General features: G+C 34.0%; 1 protein-coding gene across 4 annotated transcripts in view; it reads right to left on the bottom strand.

Moving 5' to 3' along the window:
- Positions 1 to 17,371, bottom strand: part of MTMR2 (myotubularin related protein 2) — an 81,646-nt gene that overhangs the window by 33,972 nt on the left and 30,303 nt on the right. For all 4 annotated transcript variants that reach the window (XM_081281761.1, XM_081281760.1, XM_081281759.1 and 1 more), the window contains one exon: positions 11,126 to 11,231. Coding sequence is in view for 2 of the 4 variants with exons in the window: in XM_081281759.1 (XP_081137885.1) it covers positions 11,126 to 11,231 (106 nt within the window). In the remaining 2 variants the exon portion in view is untranslated. The remainder of the gene's footprint in view (positions 1 to 11,125; positions 11,232 to 17,371) is intronic.

Here is a 17,371-nt window from a genome sequence, read left to right as displayed (position 1 = left end):
ACACACACACACTCTCTCTCTCTCTCTCTCTCTCTCTCTATATATATATATATATATATAGAAAGAATATACTCTAAAATAACAATGAAGAGTAAATACATAAACTAGTAACAGATTTTATTATCATTATCAAATACTGTATACTATACATAATTTTATGTGCTATACTTTTATACAACTGGTGCCACAATAGGTTTGTTTGCATCAGCATTATCACACATTCAAGTATCATGTTGTGCTATAATACAAAGATAGCTATAAGTTCATAAGACAATAGAAGTTTTTTAGGTCCCTAAAAATCTTTCAGGACAACCATGGCATATACCGCCCATCACTGACTGAAATGTCATTATGTCGTACAAGACAGTACTGTATTGCATAAAGTAGAAAAATCAATCTGGAAAGCTGCATACTGATTCCAACTACACAATGTTCTGGAAAAGGCAAAAGTATAGGGACCAAAAGAGATCAGTGATTTCCAGAGGTCAAGGGAAGGAGATAGTGATGAACAGGACAGCAAAAGGAAATTTTAGGGTACTGAAATTACACTAAATAATACAGCAATGGTAGATACATGTCATTATATTGTCAAAACAAAGCTAAAACCCTATCACAAACTATGGACTTAAATTAATAATAATCAATCATCCAGGTATGGTGTGACACACATGACACACATTGGGAGGCTGAGGCAGGAGGATCCCAAGTTCGATGCCAACATGGGCAACCAGGTGAAACCCTGTCTCAAAAAATAAAAACAAATGAATAAAGGGCTGGGGATGTAGCTCATGGTACAGTCCTTCTGGGTTTTCTCCCCAGGTACTGCAAAATACTAAAATCAATAATAACAACAACATATTATTGAGTCATCAATTATAACAAATGTTACACACCAATCAAGATATAAATAACAGGGGAAACTGGTAGGTAGAGATATTCAATAATGTGAGAATTATGTCCTTTCCAGTAAGTTTTTCTGTAAAACTAAAACTGCTCTAAAATAATAGTCTATTAATTTTAATACAAGCTGTTCCCAAAATACACAGATAATAAATTAAGTATCTAATAGTTCCTGGCACAAAGTAAATTCTAATAAATACCAGTTGTTTCCCTTTTCAGCAAACATCCCTACCAAAAAATTCTAAATCTCTAAAGGACAAAGTATGGGAATTTATTATTAACATTGTTGTGGCTTTGCTTTTTTTATTGGCATATTATAATTATACATAATAGTGGGATTTTCATATGTACATATAATAAAATAGTATAATTTGAACAATTTCATTCCCCAGTACCTCCCTTTTCCTCTCCTCCCTCCCCTGATCTAATTCTTCTTTTCTACTGGCATCCCTTCTATTTTTATTTTTTAATTTGTTGTAATTTGTTATATATGACAATGGAGTACATTTTGACACACTGTACACAAATGGAGCACAACTTCTCATTCCTCAGGCGTAGAGTCACACCAGTAGTTTAAGCATACATATATTGAGGGTAATAATACCTATCTTATTCTACCGTCCTTCTCTTCCCCACAGGCTCACCCCTCCCCTCACTCCCTCTACACAATCCAAAGTTCCTTCATTCTTCCCTAGCCTTTTCCCCCAACTAATTCAGCCCTTTGGTTTGTTGGGATTGGCTTATTTTACTTAGCATTATGTACTCTAGTTCCATCCATTTACCTGCAATTTCATTTTTAAGGCTGAGTAATATTACATTGTGTGTATGTACCACATTTTCTTTATCCATTGATCTGTTGAAGGGAACCTACGTCATTTTCATAGTTTAGCTATCATGAATTGAGCTGCTATAAACAATGAGGTGGCTGTGTCACTCATTTTTAAGTCTTTTGGATATAAACCAAGGAGTGTGCGGTTTCCTTCCAAATTTTCTAAGGAATCTCTATACTGTTTTCTAGAATGGTTGCATGAATTTGCAGTCCCACCAGCAATGTATGAATTTACCTTTTTCCTCACATGCTCACCAACACTTATTATTGGTTATATTCTTGATAACTGCCATTCTGACTGGAGTGAGATGAAATCTTAAGAGTAGTTTTGATTTGCATTTCTCTAATTGCTAGAGATGATAAACGTTCTTCCATATGTTTGTTGATTGACTGTATTTCTTCTGTGAAGTGTCTGTTCAGTTCCTTACCCATTTATTGACTGGGTTATTTGGTTGTTGTTATTGGTTTTTTTTTTTTTTCCTGAGGTTAAGTTTTTGAGTTCTTTATATGTCCTGGAGATTAGTGCTCTATCGGGTGCATGTGGTAAAGATATTTTCCCCAATCTGTGAGCTCTCTCTTCACATTATTATTTCCTTTGCTGAGAAGAAACTTTTTAGTTTGAATCCATCCCATATATTAATGTTTGACTTTACTTCTTGTGCTTTAGAAGTACTGTTCAGGAAGTTAGGTCCTAAGGGGACTTGAAGAAGATTTGGGCCTATTAGGCAGGGTTTCTGTTCTAATGCCTTTGTTCCACTTTGAGTTGATTTTTGTGCAGAGTGGGAGTTAGAGGTTTAATTTCATTTTGCTACATATGGATTTCCAGTTTTCCCAGAACCATTTACTGAATAGGCTATCTTTTTTTCAAGGTATGTTTTTGGCACCTTTGTCTAGTATGGAGATAACTGAACTTATATGGGTTTGTCTCTATGTCTTGTATTTTGTACCACCAGTCTACATGTCTATTTTGGTACCAATACCATGCATTTTTCAGTATAGTTTAAGGCCTAGTATTGTGATGCTTCCTGTTTCACTCTTCTTGCTAAGGATTGCTTTGGCTATTCTGGGTCTCTTACTTTTCCATGAATTTCATGATTGCTTTTTCTAGTTCTACGAAGAATGTCATTGGGATTTTAATAGGAATTGAATTAAATTTGTATAACAGAGTTGGTAGCATGGCCAATTTGACAATATTAATTCTGCCTATCTAGACGCATGGGAGATCTTTCCATTTTCTAAGGTCTTCATCAATTTCTTTCTTTAGTGTTCTGCAGTTTTCATTGTAGAGGTCTTTCACCTCTTTTGTTAGATGGATTTGCAAGTTGGTTTTTTTTTTGTTGTTTTTTTTTTTTTGAGACCACTGTGAATGGGGTAGTTTTCCTAATTTCTCTTGCAGTGGATTCATTGCTTATTATGAAAATGCATTTGATTTACGGGTATTTATTTTATATCCTGTTACTTCGCTGAATTCATTTATTAATTCTAGAAGTTTTCTGGTGGAACTTTTTGGATCTTCCAAATATAGAATCATATAATCAGTAAATAGTGATAGTCTGAGTTCCTCTTTTCCTATTTAATTAATCCCTTTAATTTCTTTCATCTGTCTCGATTGCTCTGGCTAGAGTTTCAAGGACAATGTTGAAAAGAAGTAGTGAAAGACAGCATCCCTGTCTTGTTCTAGTTTTTGTTGTTGTTGTTGTTTAGTATTTTTTTAGTTGTTGATAGACCTTTATTTTTTTAATTTTTTATATGCTGTGCTGTGAGTCAAACCCAGTGCCTCATACATGCTAGGCAAGTGCTCTGCCACTGAGCTACAGCCCAGCCCTAAATTCTTGATTTTGTGATTTCCATTCCAGCCTTTGTAAGTACTTTCTAAAGTAACAGTATGTACTGACTTATGATACAGGCTGCTCTAGAATATTCTGCCCTTTCTGTTCTCTAGCTAAACTGTCATCACAGTTGTAATCTAGTATTCACTGATCTGCTTACCTAAAATGTGACATCTTTTTATAGTCCTCATATATGCAGTATTTTTGTCATATAAAGTCAATAAATTAGAGTGCAATAATAATCTTTTTAATGGTTAATACTTTTGAGTCTTGTTTAAAGTATCCTTCTAGATAACACACACGCACACATATAATATTTTTCTTCTAAAACTTTGAAGTTTTAATTTTCAACTTTAGGTTTTTAATCTAATGAAGTCAATTTTTCTGTCAGGTAAGAACCAAACGTTTTTTTTAATATCAATAATGGTTAACCTAGCACTGATTAACAAATAATTCATTTTGTCCTGCTGATTTATTATAGCACTTCTATCACATACAGATTTCCTACAAATTTGAGTCTGTTCCTAAACTTCACTGGTCTATTCCTATTCTAATTAGTTCCAAGTTCTACAAAACAAATTTGTGAATTTTGCTTGAAATTATGTTCAATTAACAGACAAATTTAAAATATATGCTATCTCTAGGCTATTAAATGTATTCATTAATTTACTTGGGCATTCTTTAAGGCTTTTAATAAAGTCTTATAATTTTCTTCATTAAGTTCTTACATATCTTTTATTTCTTTATTCTTGAGTAGTATAGTTTTGTTGCTTTTCCACTATTCTTTCTTAATCACATTTCCTAAATACATCTGCTTAGATACAGAAGCATGATTATTTTAGTTATCTAACAACAGTACTGGGCTATCTAATTAGTTAGTTCTAATAGTTTATATTTCAATTTTCCATATAGACAACTAATCATCTGTAAGTAATAAAATTTTTGTTTCTTCCTTTCATTTCTTATATAATTTATACTAAATCCTTTTCTTATTTTACTGGCTATAAAGTCTAGTAAAAATACTAATTAAATGTTGTGATAGTAAGCAACATGTTCCCAAGCTTAATAAAAATGCTTCTAACACTTCACCATTAAATATCAGGCTTCCCGGGCATGGTGGTGCACACCTGTAATCCCAATGACTGGGAAGGCTGAGGCAGGGGGGGTTGCAAATTCAAACCCAGCCTCAGCAACTTAGCGAGGCACTAAGCAACTCAGTGAGACCCTGTCTGTAATAAAGTATAAAAAAGGGCTGGGGATATGGCTCAGTGGGTTAGGCACCCTTGAGTCCAATCCCTGGTACCAAAAAAAGAAAAAAAAATAAGGCTTATTGTGAAGTTTTGATAAAGAATATCCTTTATCCGGCTAAGGTTTATTTTTTTGTTTTGTTTTGTTTTTTCCAATTCCTAGTTTTTCTTTTTTTTTCTTTATTTTTTTTTTTATTGGTTGTTCACAACATTACAAAGCTCTTGACATATGATATTTCATACATTAGATTGAAGTGGGTTACGAACTCCCAATTTTACCCCAAATGCAGACTGTAGAATCACGTCAGTTACACAAACTGCTTTCCAGATTGTGGAATTTTACATAATGCCCTATTAGTAATTGTTATATTCTGCTACCTTTCCTATCCCCTACTATCCCCCCTCCCCTTCCCTCACATCTTCTCTCTCTACCCCATCTACTGTAATTCATTTCTCTCCTTGTTTATTTTCCCATTCCCCTCACAACCTCTTATATGTAATTTTGTATAGCAATGAGGGTCTCCCTTCATTTCCATGCAATTTCCCTTTTCTCTCTCTTTCCCTCCCATCTCATGTCTCTGTTTAAAGTTAATCTTCCTGCTCTTCCTCCCTACTCTGTTCATAGTTGCTCTCATTATATCAAAGAAGACATTTGGTATTTGTTTTTTAGGGATTGGCTAGCTTCACTAAGCATAATCTGCTCTAATGCCATCCATTTCCCTGCAAATTCCATGATTTTGTCATTTTTTAGTGCTGCGTAATATTCCATGGTGTATAAATGCCACATTTTTTTTTATCCATTCATCTATTGAAGGGCATCTGGGTTGGTTCCACAGTCTAGCTATTGTGAATTGTGCTGCTATGAACATCGATGTGGCAGTATCCTTGTAGCATGCTCTTTTAAGGTCTTCAGGGAATAGTCCAAGAAGGGCAATAGCAGGGTCAAATGGTGGTTCCATTCCCAGCTTTCCCAGGAATCTCCAAACTGCTTTCCAAATTGGCCGCACCAATTTGCAGTCCCACCAGCAATGTACAAGTGTACCCTTTTCTCCACATCCTCGACAGCACTTGTTGTTGTTTGACTTCATAATGGCTGCCAATCTTACTGGAGTGAGATGGTATCTTAGGGTGGTTTTGATTTGCATTTCTCTGACTGCTAGAGATGGTGAGCATTTTTTCATGTACTTGTTGATTGATTGTATATCCTCCTCTGAGAAGTGTCTGTTCAGGTCCTTGGCCCATTTGTTGATTGGGTTATTTGTTATCTTATTGTCTAATTTTTTGAGTTCTTTGTATACTCTGGATATTAGGGCTCTATCTGAAGTGTGAGGAGTAAAAATTTGTTCCCAAGATGTAGGCTCCCTATTTACCTCTCTTATTGTTTCTCTTGCTGAGAAAAAAACTTTTTAGTTTGAGTAAGTCCCATTTGTTGATTCTTGTTATTAACTCTTGTGCTATGGGTGTCCTATTAAGGAATTTGGAGCCCGACCCCACAATATGTAGATCTGAGCCAACTTTTTGTACCAGGGGCACTCGACCACTGAGCCACATCCTTCCTTTCTGAAAGTCCTATTTTGTATTTATTTAGAGACAGGGTCTCACTGAGTTGCTTAGTGCCTCACTTTTGCAGAAGCTGGCTTTGAATTTGCAGTCCTCCTGTCTCAGCCTCCCGAACCACTGGGATTACAGGCATGCACCACCATGCCTGGCCCAACTCCTAGATTCTTAAAAGTACTGGCACTGGACGTCATAGTAATAATCATCAATAAGTGTTAACCTCAATCATTTCTTAATTTTATTTATTTATATGTGGTGCTGAGAATTGAACCCAGTGCCTCACACATGCTAGATAAGCACTCTCCACTGAGCTATAACTCCAGCCCTCAATCGTTTCTTCTCTCAATACTATCATGTGTGATAGCACTGTTCACTGCCTACTAACATCTTCACTATGAGACTTAACTAATTCTGAATAGATCTGCAAATTTTCAGAACATTCAAGTTCATGGACACAGCTGGGAAATAAATAATTTAACTATCTCGCCTTTAGGTCACAAAGAAAATATACGTAAGATAACACAAATTTTGAAGAGATAATCGCATATGCCTAATTTAAGCCTATGAAATATTTCAAGACAAGGCAGATGGTTATGAACAAAACCCAAAATACTATTCCATTTATTATACATATACAAGGAAATATTGAAAATAAAGACATAAAAGAGAATTCAATTACATTTTTAATATTTAATTCTGAATTGTAGACCAGTTAAGGGCCATATCACAGGCTTCACAAAGGAAAGGTAATACTATATAGTATGACTTCTAACTCATCTTGCAATAACCCTCTTTTTGGGGGGTCAGGGGGAAAAGAACTAGGGATTAAACTCAGAGGCACTCAGCAAGTGAGCCACATCCCCAGCCCTATTTTGTATTTTATTTAGAGACAGGGTCTCAACTGAGTTGCTTAGTGCCTCACCATTGCTGAGGCTGGCTTTGAACTTGCTATCCTCCTGTCTCAGCCTCCCGAGCTGCTGGGATTACAGGCATGCAAAACACCGCGCCCAGCGCAATCACCCTCTCTTGAGAAACTTATTTTAATTAAAACCCAATGCTATACAAATTATAACATAAATAAATGGAGATATACATTTGAATTTTAAAATATTGTATTTTATGATTGTATTTTTCAGTGAGTGAATAAATAACCTAGACACAATTTCCCTAGATTCTTAATTTTACTAACTGGCAAACTTCAAAAATATGTTCTAGTTTTTAAAAACCCAATTTTAAAAATTAAAAATTAATTTAAATATTTTGTGTTATTAAAAGTTCTACATAAAAGACTTTTTTAAGTTTTTTAAATGGAATTAAAGAAGTTCGACTGCCAAGTGAAGAGCAATGGAAGCAAAGAGAAAGCACTCTACAACAATGTCACTCAGGAAAAAAGAATTCAACTTTCAAAATATGGATTTGTGCTCCATTTTTCAGAAATACACTTACTATATTAAAAGTAATAGGAATAGAATTCCAATTGAATTTAAGTAAAAGTTCAAGATATCTAGGGTAGCTCTGTTCTCCATTCAACTTGCTGTTCTGCTTTACTGATACAAAGACAAAAAATCTTATTTGAATGCAAAATTCTTAATAGAAAAAGCTTTTATATATAGCTACTATGCTTTTCCAGGGAGTGCTACTGTATAGCACCAGTAGCAAAAAACCTATACAATTTGATGTAATATTGTTAATGAAAGTGGATTGCTTTTTCAAGGTCATTGTGTTTCCTGCACTTCTGTGTAAAGGCTGCTACTCAAGGAGCTTATAAAATGTTGAGGCTCAGGTGGGATAAACAATGAGGCTATATAGAAAACTATATAGAAAAAACTATATAAAAAACTATATAGAAAAAGTCTAGAAGTTAACCATCTTCAAAAACATCTGAGAATGACAACTTTCAAGACTATATTACCAAACCCCTCATTCCAGAAAGCCAAACCATGGTCAGTTAAAAAGTAACACAAAGTTATCTGCAGTTAATTTCACCTATAATTAACTAAACACTACCATTTTATGATTGCTAAGATATACATACTAAAAAGTCTTAGATTCTAATGCCATTCTCCATAAAAAGGAAATAGGATTCCTTGGAAAAAATGGATGATTATTCTAGAAATTGAGCAGAAAATATACATGATATGCATTTTATAGTGCTAGAAAGTGTTAAGGAAGAGGAGTTGGAGGAGGAAGAAATGATGGTGACAGTGACAGAAGAGTACATCAGAGGGACACAAGATCTCCAAATGTGGAGTTGAAACAATGGAATGACAAAGTAGGTTGGTTTTGATTGTAACAAACGTATCACATAAAAATCCCCAAGTCCATAATGAAATAAATGGTTGAATAAGTCAATAAATATTATTTCTTCTGCATGAAGAAATAAATCTTCCATGCAGAAGAATTCCAAAGATGCATGTAGAGGCATCTCAAGGAGGCAGAGCATAACTTCTTAAGGGTGGGCTGTGTGTAACAAATTCTTTCCAAAGAGTAAATAGTACAGGGTGAAAGGGATGGGAGTATTCTACAGTAAATAAACCTAATACTACCTCAACAAAGTGATCAAGATTAACATCAAGAGTGATAAGTCATGCTGATAACCTTCACCTTCATATAATGTAATGAAAATGGCACTTTACCTCTGTGGTCTTCCTCCCCAAAACACATAAGCCCAGCTTATAATGAGTAAAAAAAAAAAAAAAAAAAAAAAAAAAATCACACATTCTACAAAATACCTAGCCAGTAGTCTTCAATTGACAACCATCAAAAAGAAAAAATGTCTGACCAAATGTCACAGGTAAGAGAAGCCTTAGGAGACATAACTACTAAATGTAACATGGTAAGGATGGAATCTTACAACGAAAGACAAATCCAGTTTTAAAAAAATCTAAAAAAATTATGAACTTTAGTTAATAACAGTGTGTCAATACGAGCTTACTATGTGTGACATATGTACCATACTAATGTAAAATGTTAATAATAGAAGAATCTAGATGTGAAATCTATGGGAACTGTAGTTATACTTTTTCTGTAAATCTAAAACTGATCTAAAATCAAAAGTTTAATAAAAATTACAATATTTTATGAAAAGATTAACATTATGGCCCTTATTTTGTTCAGATATAAGCCAGTCACTCATTATTTGTGGTATATATGGTGACCTGAAGAAATAAAGAGGACTACATGCAGAGAAAGTGACACTGGAGGCTTTCTGCATCCATGCACTTTCAGCACCTTGCCATGTACTATAGTTCACCTATGAATCTAGTTAAGTAGTTCAACTAAAGTAACCCTAAAAGAATATGTAAATTGTTTAAAATAACTCAAAAAACAGCAAGTAGAATATAATATTAAGAATGCAAGCAAAAACAACTGGTAAAAGTAACATTTCTTCATTCCTAGTATAAGTCCTTTCTTAGTCACAATATGAAATTAGAAACAATCATTTTTTAAAAAGATCTGATCAGAAGTAGGACAAAATTTTTCAAAATTATCAAGAAACCAATAAAGCTTTTGTAGGATTTTTCTTAATGTAGCAAATGAGCAGAAATTAAATATATACATAAAATATATATTTTTTAAGTAGTATCAAGTTAAGGAGAGGCAACAATGAATTCATATTCACTATTAACAATGAACCCTTCCCTAATTCTAAGTCATGTTCCAAGATAATAGCTAATGATATAATGAAGCCATCATAATTAGCAGAACGCATCCAGATTATGAAGATAAAATAATACCGTATAATTTTTAATAATGTTTAAAATCATGCTACACCCAGTGTTTTATGAAATTTCACAAAAGGAAATAACAAATATGTAGAAGTCTTTATAGATGTTTCAATCTGTATTTTTATATTTAAAATTGTTGTGAAAATGAAAAAGATATTCTCAATATATGCTCAATAGCAAATGATTCCATTCAAGAAAACAACTAATATCTTACTTAAAATCGTATTAGTATAACATTAAAAAAGAAATCATTTGATTGGAATAAAAGTGCTCTCTACCATGTAAGGATACAAAGAAAAGATAAATCAGGAAGCATACCCTCACCAAACACTGGATCTGCCAATACTTGATCTTGGACTTCCCAACTTCCAGAAACATAAAAATAAATGTTTATTGTTTAAAATCTTTAAAGATTCTGAAGTAAAGGTCAGGGGTTAACACCACACATGAAATTCATTTTCTCCATTAATCATAAGCAAGTGGTTATAGAAAAATAGATGAATTCATAAATGTACAAATTGCTATACTATTAAATAGTATTTAGGTGACATAGCTCCACAATTAGACTGCATGGGCTGGAACACTGGTAAAATAATTTATTAGGAAAGATAACTTGAACATATTACTCAATCTCTCTATGAATTATCATATGTATAATAAAATTAGTGGGGGTAATGAGATAATTCATGTACAGCATGTGGAACAATGTTGTACACACAATAAGTAATCAATAAAGTAGTACTTAGTTATTACTGGCCATAACTTTAAGGGTAATCATGAAAATCTTTTATACCACAAAGAAATCCATCAGTTATCTTTTGGCAAAGAACTTAGAAGTATCAGCCTTAAGAATAAATTACACATTTTTTTCTTTTACAAATAACATGCTGACCTGGTCTGGGATATTTTGTAAAGATTGAGGTGTTTTAGAACACTCCACTAGTTTCTCCTGCTTAATTAAAATTTTATTGTTAATGTTGGCAACAAGCAACTAACATAAAGTCCTTCATTAGAACTTTAAAATGGCATACATACCCTCAAATCAGGAGAAAAGTTCTCTGCAGAAGTTGAAATGGAATCTGATGACACAACAGAAGCTGATTTTGTATGCACTGAATTCTCTGAATGAGAAGTGGAGGCACTAAAAAAAAAAAAAAAAAAAGTATGTTTGAAAATGGGGAGCTTTAAAAGATCAATTTTAGATAGTTTATTGACAATTATTCCAATTCCAACAAATTCTACTTTTTTATTCATTTTTATATCCAAATGCAGATAAATTATAAACTCTATTCTCAAAGTTAATTATTCTTACCACCCAAGTTCCCTCTGGGCAGACTTTCCCAGTACTCACATTCATTAAGTGCTCCCATATGCAAAATCACTATACCAGGCACAGTAATCCAGAGATAAATATGGCAAAGTCCTCATGTTCCCAAACCTTGTGAGTACGTAGCACAAACAAGTAAATAAATGATAAAATGTGATAATGGCTCTAAACACACACAGAAACATGCTCCATATGTGGATATTAGATTAAAAAAAAAAAAAAAAAAGCCCTAACTCTGGCCAGAAAATTCAGGGAAGACTTCACAGAAGAAAGAAAGGATATGTAAACAGTCTTTTTTTTTTTTTTAATTTTATTGTTGGTTGTTCAAAACATTACATAGTTCTTAATATACCATATTTCACAGATTGATTCAAGTGGGTTATGAACTCCCATTTTTACCCCGTATACAGATTGCTGTGTCACATCAGTTATATTTCCATTGATTTACAAATTGCCTTTCTAGTGACTGATGTATTCTGCTGTCTATCCCATTCTCCACTGTCCCCTCACCCCTCCCCTCCCCTCCCCTCCCCTTCTCTCTCTCCATCCCCTCTACTATAAATCGTTTCTTCCACTTATATAATTTTTCTCCTACTCCTCCTTTCCTCTTATATGTAATTGTGTATAACCCTGAGGCTCACCTTCCAATTCCATGCAATTTCCCTTAACTCTCACTTTCCCTCCCGCCTATCATCCCTGTTTAATGTTATTCTTCTTCTCCAGCTCTTCGTCTCTACCCTGTCCTTGGTTACTCCCCTTATATCAAAGAAGACATTTGACATTTGTTTTTTAAGGATTGGCTAGCTTCACTTAGCATAATCTGCTCTAATGCCATCCATTTCCCTCCAAATTCTATGATTTTGTCATTTCTTATTGCAGAGTAATACTCCATTGTGTATAAATGCCACATTTTTTAATCCATTCATCTATTGAAGGGCTTCTAGGTTGGTTCCACAATCTTGCTATCGTGAATTGTGCTGCTATGAACATCGATATAGCAGTGTCCCTGTAGCATGCTCTTGTTAGGTCTTTAGGGAATAGACCAAGAAGGGGAATAGCTGGGTCAAATGGTGGTTCCATTCCCAGCTTTCCAAGAAATCTCCATACTGCTTTCCAAATTGGCTGCACCATTTTGCAGTCCCACCAACAATGAACAAGTGTACCCATTTCCCCGCATCCTCGCCAGCACTTGTTGTTGTTGGACTTCTTAATGGCTGCCAATCTTACTGGAGTGAGATGGTATCTTAGGGTGGTTTTGATTTGCATTTCTCTGACTGCTAGCGATGTTGAGCATTTTTGCATGTACTTGTTGATTGATTGTATGTCCTCCTCTGAGAAGTGTCTGTTCAGGTCCTTGGCCCATTTGTTGATTGGGTTATTTGTTATCTTATTGTCTAATTTTTTGAGTTCTTTGTATACTCTGGATATTAGGGCTCTATCTGAAGTGTGTGGGGTAAAGATTTGTTCCCAGGATGTAGGCTCCCTGTTTATCTCTCTTATTGTTTCTTTTGTTGAGAGAAAACTTTTTAGTTTGAGTAAGTCCCATTTGTTGATTCTGGTTGTTAACTCTTGCGCTATGGGTGTCCTATTGAGGAATTTGGGGCCTGACCCCACAGTCTGTAGATCATAGCCGACTTTTTCTTCTATCAGACGCCATGTCTCTCTGATTTAATATCGAGCTCCTTGATCCATTTTGAGTTAACTTTTGTGCATGGCGAGAGAAAGGGATTCAGTTTCATTTTGATGCAAATGGATTTCCAGTTTTCCCAGCACCATTTGTTGAAGATGCTATCCTTCCTCCATTGCATGCTTTTAGCCCCTTTATCAAATATAAGATAGTTGTAGTTTTGCGGATTGGTTACTGTGTCTTCTATTCTGTACCATTGGTCCACTCGCCTGTTTTGGTACCAGTACCATGCTGTTTTTGTTACTATTGCTCTGTAGTATAGTTTGAAGTCTGGTATCGCTATACTGCCTGATTCACACTTCCTGCTTAGCATTGTTTTTGCTATTCTGGGTCTTTTATTATTCCATATGAATTTCCTGATTGTTTTATCTATTTCTACAAGAAATGCTGTTGGGATTTTGATTGGGATAGCATTGAACTTATAGAGAACTTTTGGTAATATCGCCATTTTGATGATGTTAGTTCTGCCTATCCATGAGCAGGGTATATTTTTCCATCTTCTGAGGTCTTCTTCTATGTCTCTTTTTAGGGTTCTGTAGTTTTCATTGTATAGGTCTTTCACCTCTTTTGTTAGGTTGATTCCCAGGTATTTTATTTTTGGGGGGGATATTGTGAATGGAGTAGTTGTCCTCATTTCCGTGTAAACAGTCTTAAAAGACAGGAAACTCTCAGGATTAAAAACAAGTAAGAGAATTCTGCAAACAATAAATACTGCTATGTATGGAAGTATCAAAGGGCACAGAACATTTGAGACATATAAATAGTTCAAAAAGGCTGGATGAATAGGAAAGCATGATGATAAAAAAAATGAGCCTTTGTTATCTTGTACCATCCCATCACATTATACCCTATACTTTTAACAAGCCTGCCATACATATATAATCTTTTTCCATCATTTTAAGTAATCATATTATACAGTGTTTTCTTAAATTCTTCTAGAACTTTTGATACTTGATCACATATAACCATTTATTGTTTATTGATTCCAAGTATACACATTTCTTTTCTCAACAACTAAATTTTAAGTGCCCCAAGGGCAATTGTTAAGTCTTTCTTTATTTTTATTTTCCACTAAATCTCCTTTGGTATCTGTATATACTGTTACCATTTATTAGATCTGGTAAATTTTTAAAAAATGATAATATGCAAAAAACTGAATGATTACTATCATTTCCTTTTCTCAGTAAAAGATAAAATTATTTAAGGAAAGAAAAATCAATGATGGAAAAAACACAGACATTCTAAATTAAGGATTAAAATTCACATTAAAAAATGTTTGTTAGAGTTCCATTCCCAAAATATTAGAAGTCTTCCCCAAACAAAAAGCCAATTTTTTTCATTATAGATTTTTTTAAAAATACTTCCTATGTTGAGGTTGATCAGTCATATTGAAGAATCATGATTTAGTTTTAAAATAAACTTGTCCATTATAAACTATCTATAATAATCAAATTAGTTATACAATGTGAAAATCATCTTTCCCAAAAGAAAACTGTCACTTCATTTAAATGGATGAAAATGGCATTTTAGTGGGAACATTGATCAGGTTTTTTTCAAACATAAAAATTCCTTTATTTATCATTTTCAAGTATGATATACTTATTTATGTCCAAGAACCTTAAATATTATATAAGTCATCAGAAATTGTACTATCTAGTTTTAGAATGTAGAAAAGAAAAACTGATAAGCTGAGAATCATTTCTTTTTTTTTTTAAGCTAATTTCTAACTAAATGTCAAATGTATTAATACAACAGATGAAATAATCAAACCTAAGGCACCAGGTTTGACAGATGTTGTTAGCTTCCTATTCCACATAGGTTCCCTTTTTTTTCCCCTAATCTTGTGCACAGCTCAAGATAACAGGCTTGATTTGTCTCCTCTGGGAAAGTCATGAGACACAATTTTGGTCAATGATATTTAACAGGAAATCTATGGAGGGTTAAGGAAACCTATAATTTCCTTAGTAAAGAAAAGGAATGGCAAGACAGTCCTTACCTTTTACTGCTTTCTCTAGCATGAAATAATGTAAAGCTTGGTTATACAGTAACTACAAGGTAAACATGAGTAACTTGCTGGCATGCTAAGGACAAGAAGCTGAACAACAGAGTGAGCACAGGCTTATGGAATCATTGAGCAGCTACATCCATATCAAAACTCTCAGCTTTTGTTATATAAAACAAATGAAATTCAATTTTTTTAAATCATTGTAAGAGTTTTCTATTCCACAAAATTCTAACTAATAAAGCAATCATCATCTCATAATGTCTATTTTGGGAAAGTTCAAAATTATATTACTACTTTCTATGCACATGATCTTCCCAGAACAGGAGAAAATGTAAAGAGAAAACAATTTAAATCATAGGTAGTGTACAATTTACAAAAATAATATTGACAGAACATTGCAGCATGTAGGACCAAGAAACCAAATGACTTTTCAGAGTCAAAATACAAAGTAAATAAATCTAAAAGAAATAAAATAACAAAACCATGTACTACAACTAAAACTTTGCAATTTCAAAGAAATCAGTCTTTCAAGCAAAAGTGTGACAAACATACTTTATGGGTTAATTTATCTTTTCAGACATGCATAAACACAGGTAGATATAATAATCTATCATTTATGTTTGAATAACCACTGATGTAGATATCAATATAACCATTCTACAAAAGATTTTAAACTCCAGGCAAACAATGAGGAGCTGGAGGAGACTGAGGGTGGGAATATATCATAGTACTATCCTTGGAATTGTGGCAGAAACACACAGACACATACCAGCACACCTACTAAAAGCTTTCCTGTTACAAACATTAAGTATTTATTGCCTTTAGTACTACTCTGACTGAATGTGGCCACAAGCACACTAGAATGCAGAGCTCTACCTTAAGCAGTTATTTTTTTGTCACAGTGACTGATACATGCTTCTGATAATCACAGCTGCTGATATTAAACATCCTATATTTCCATAACTTTTTCCATTTCTCCCCACTCATCTTGAGGTCAAGTTCTGTTTACCTTTTATGAACTGTTCCATAAACCAGTTCTGTATTTCCAAAAATTCATGTTATTCCTCATGCCATTCCAAAACAGAAGGCTCCTTTATACCAGTCTATTTATTAACATACTATCTACCCCTTATGACTCAGTTAAAAATCTAGCTTTTTCCATGAAGTCTTCTCCAAGTCCTTACAGATGGATCTGAACTCCCAATCTTTTATACTTCCATCAATTTAACTCACAATCTTTTATACTTCCACAGATTTTGTCTATAAATGCCACTTCTCAGATTTCCTAGGCCCCCAAACTTAATTACAATCAACCCAAACATTTTGTTTATCCTTGTCATCCTGAGCTTCTTTTCAACAGGTCAGACTTTCTAGTCAATTCACTGTCTGATGTGTTCATCACATTACTGTGCTTCATCCACTCACTTTCTCTGTCCCAATCTTCCTTCAACTACTGTCTTCCTAATTTTTATAGTAAAATCTAATTCCACCATTTAAAATTCTATCCTCTAGTTCTCTGCCTCAACTAACATCACCCAGGAATCCACATATCTGCAGCCTTCAACAGAGGACACTCTTCTTTTCCCATATCTAATGAAGCCCAAAATGAAACCAGCAGATTCCCAGCTCAATTCGCATTCTTTAATAGTACGTTACTTTTCCATCTCCATATAAAAAAGTCTTCTTGAGGATCAAGGCTTTTCAATATACAATCTCCTGTTACTACTCACCTCCTTTTAATCACTCCTCTTCATTCATTCAGAATTTTTTCATTTGGTTCACTTTCCCCGATATTTCATTCTACTTCAAAGCTGCCATGATCACAGGAAATTTACTGTTCTTAAGGATAAACTATTAACAAGTCACCTCAAAATTCCTAAAGTCCCCATATCCCTCATCCACGTTTCCCATTACGATGCATCTGTACAGTCATACTCTGGACCTTGTCATTTCTGGGAACTAATGTGCCTCTCTTATTTTAAACTGGAGGCACATAATTTTAATCTCTGAACACAGACTTTATCCTTTTCAAATCTCACTTTCTTAACCTTCCCTTCACCTAATCTTCAAGCTATTATAGACAACTAGTCCCTCAACTTCTCCATTTTCACTGTACTTTGTGATTTACTGTTCACCATTACCCATTTGACTTTCCTTCCTATTCAACCAGGAATATAGAGTGTTATGATTTTATACTTACTCGTGGCAATCCTCAGTGTTCTTGTACTCTTATCCATGGGCCACAACTGCCCTGCTAATCCC

The sequence above is a fragment of the Spermophilus citellus genome, assembly GCF_964194105.1.
Source record: "Spermophilus citellus genome assembly, chromosome: 2".
Classification (NCBI taxonomy): domain Eukaryota; kingdom Metazoa; phylum Chordata; class Mammalia; order Rodentia; family Sciuridae; genus Spermophilus; species Spermophilus citellus.
Note: the sequence above shows the minus strand (reverse complement) of the source record. Positions and strands in the feature narration are given on the sequence as shown.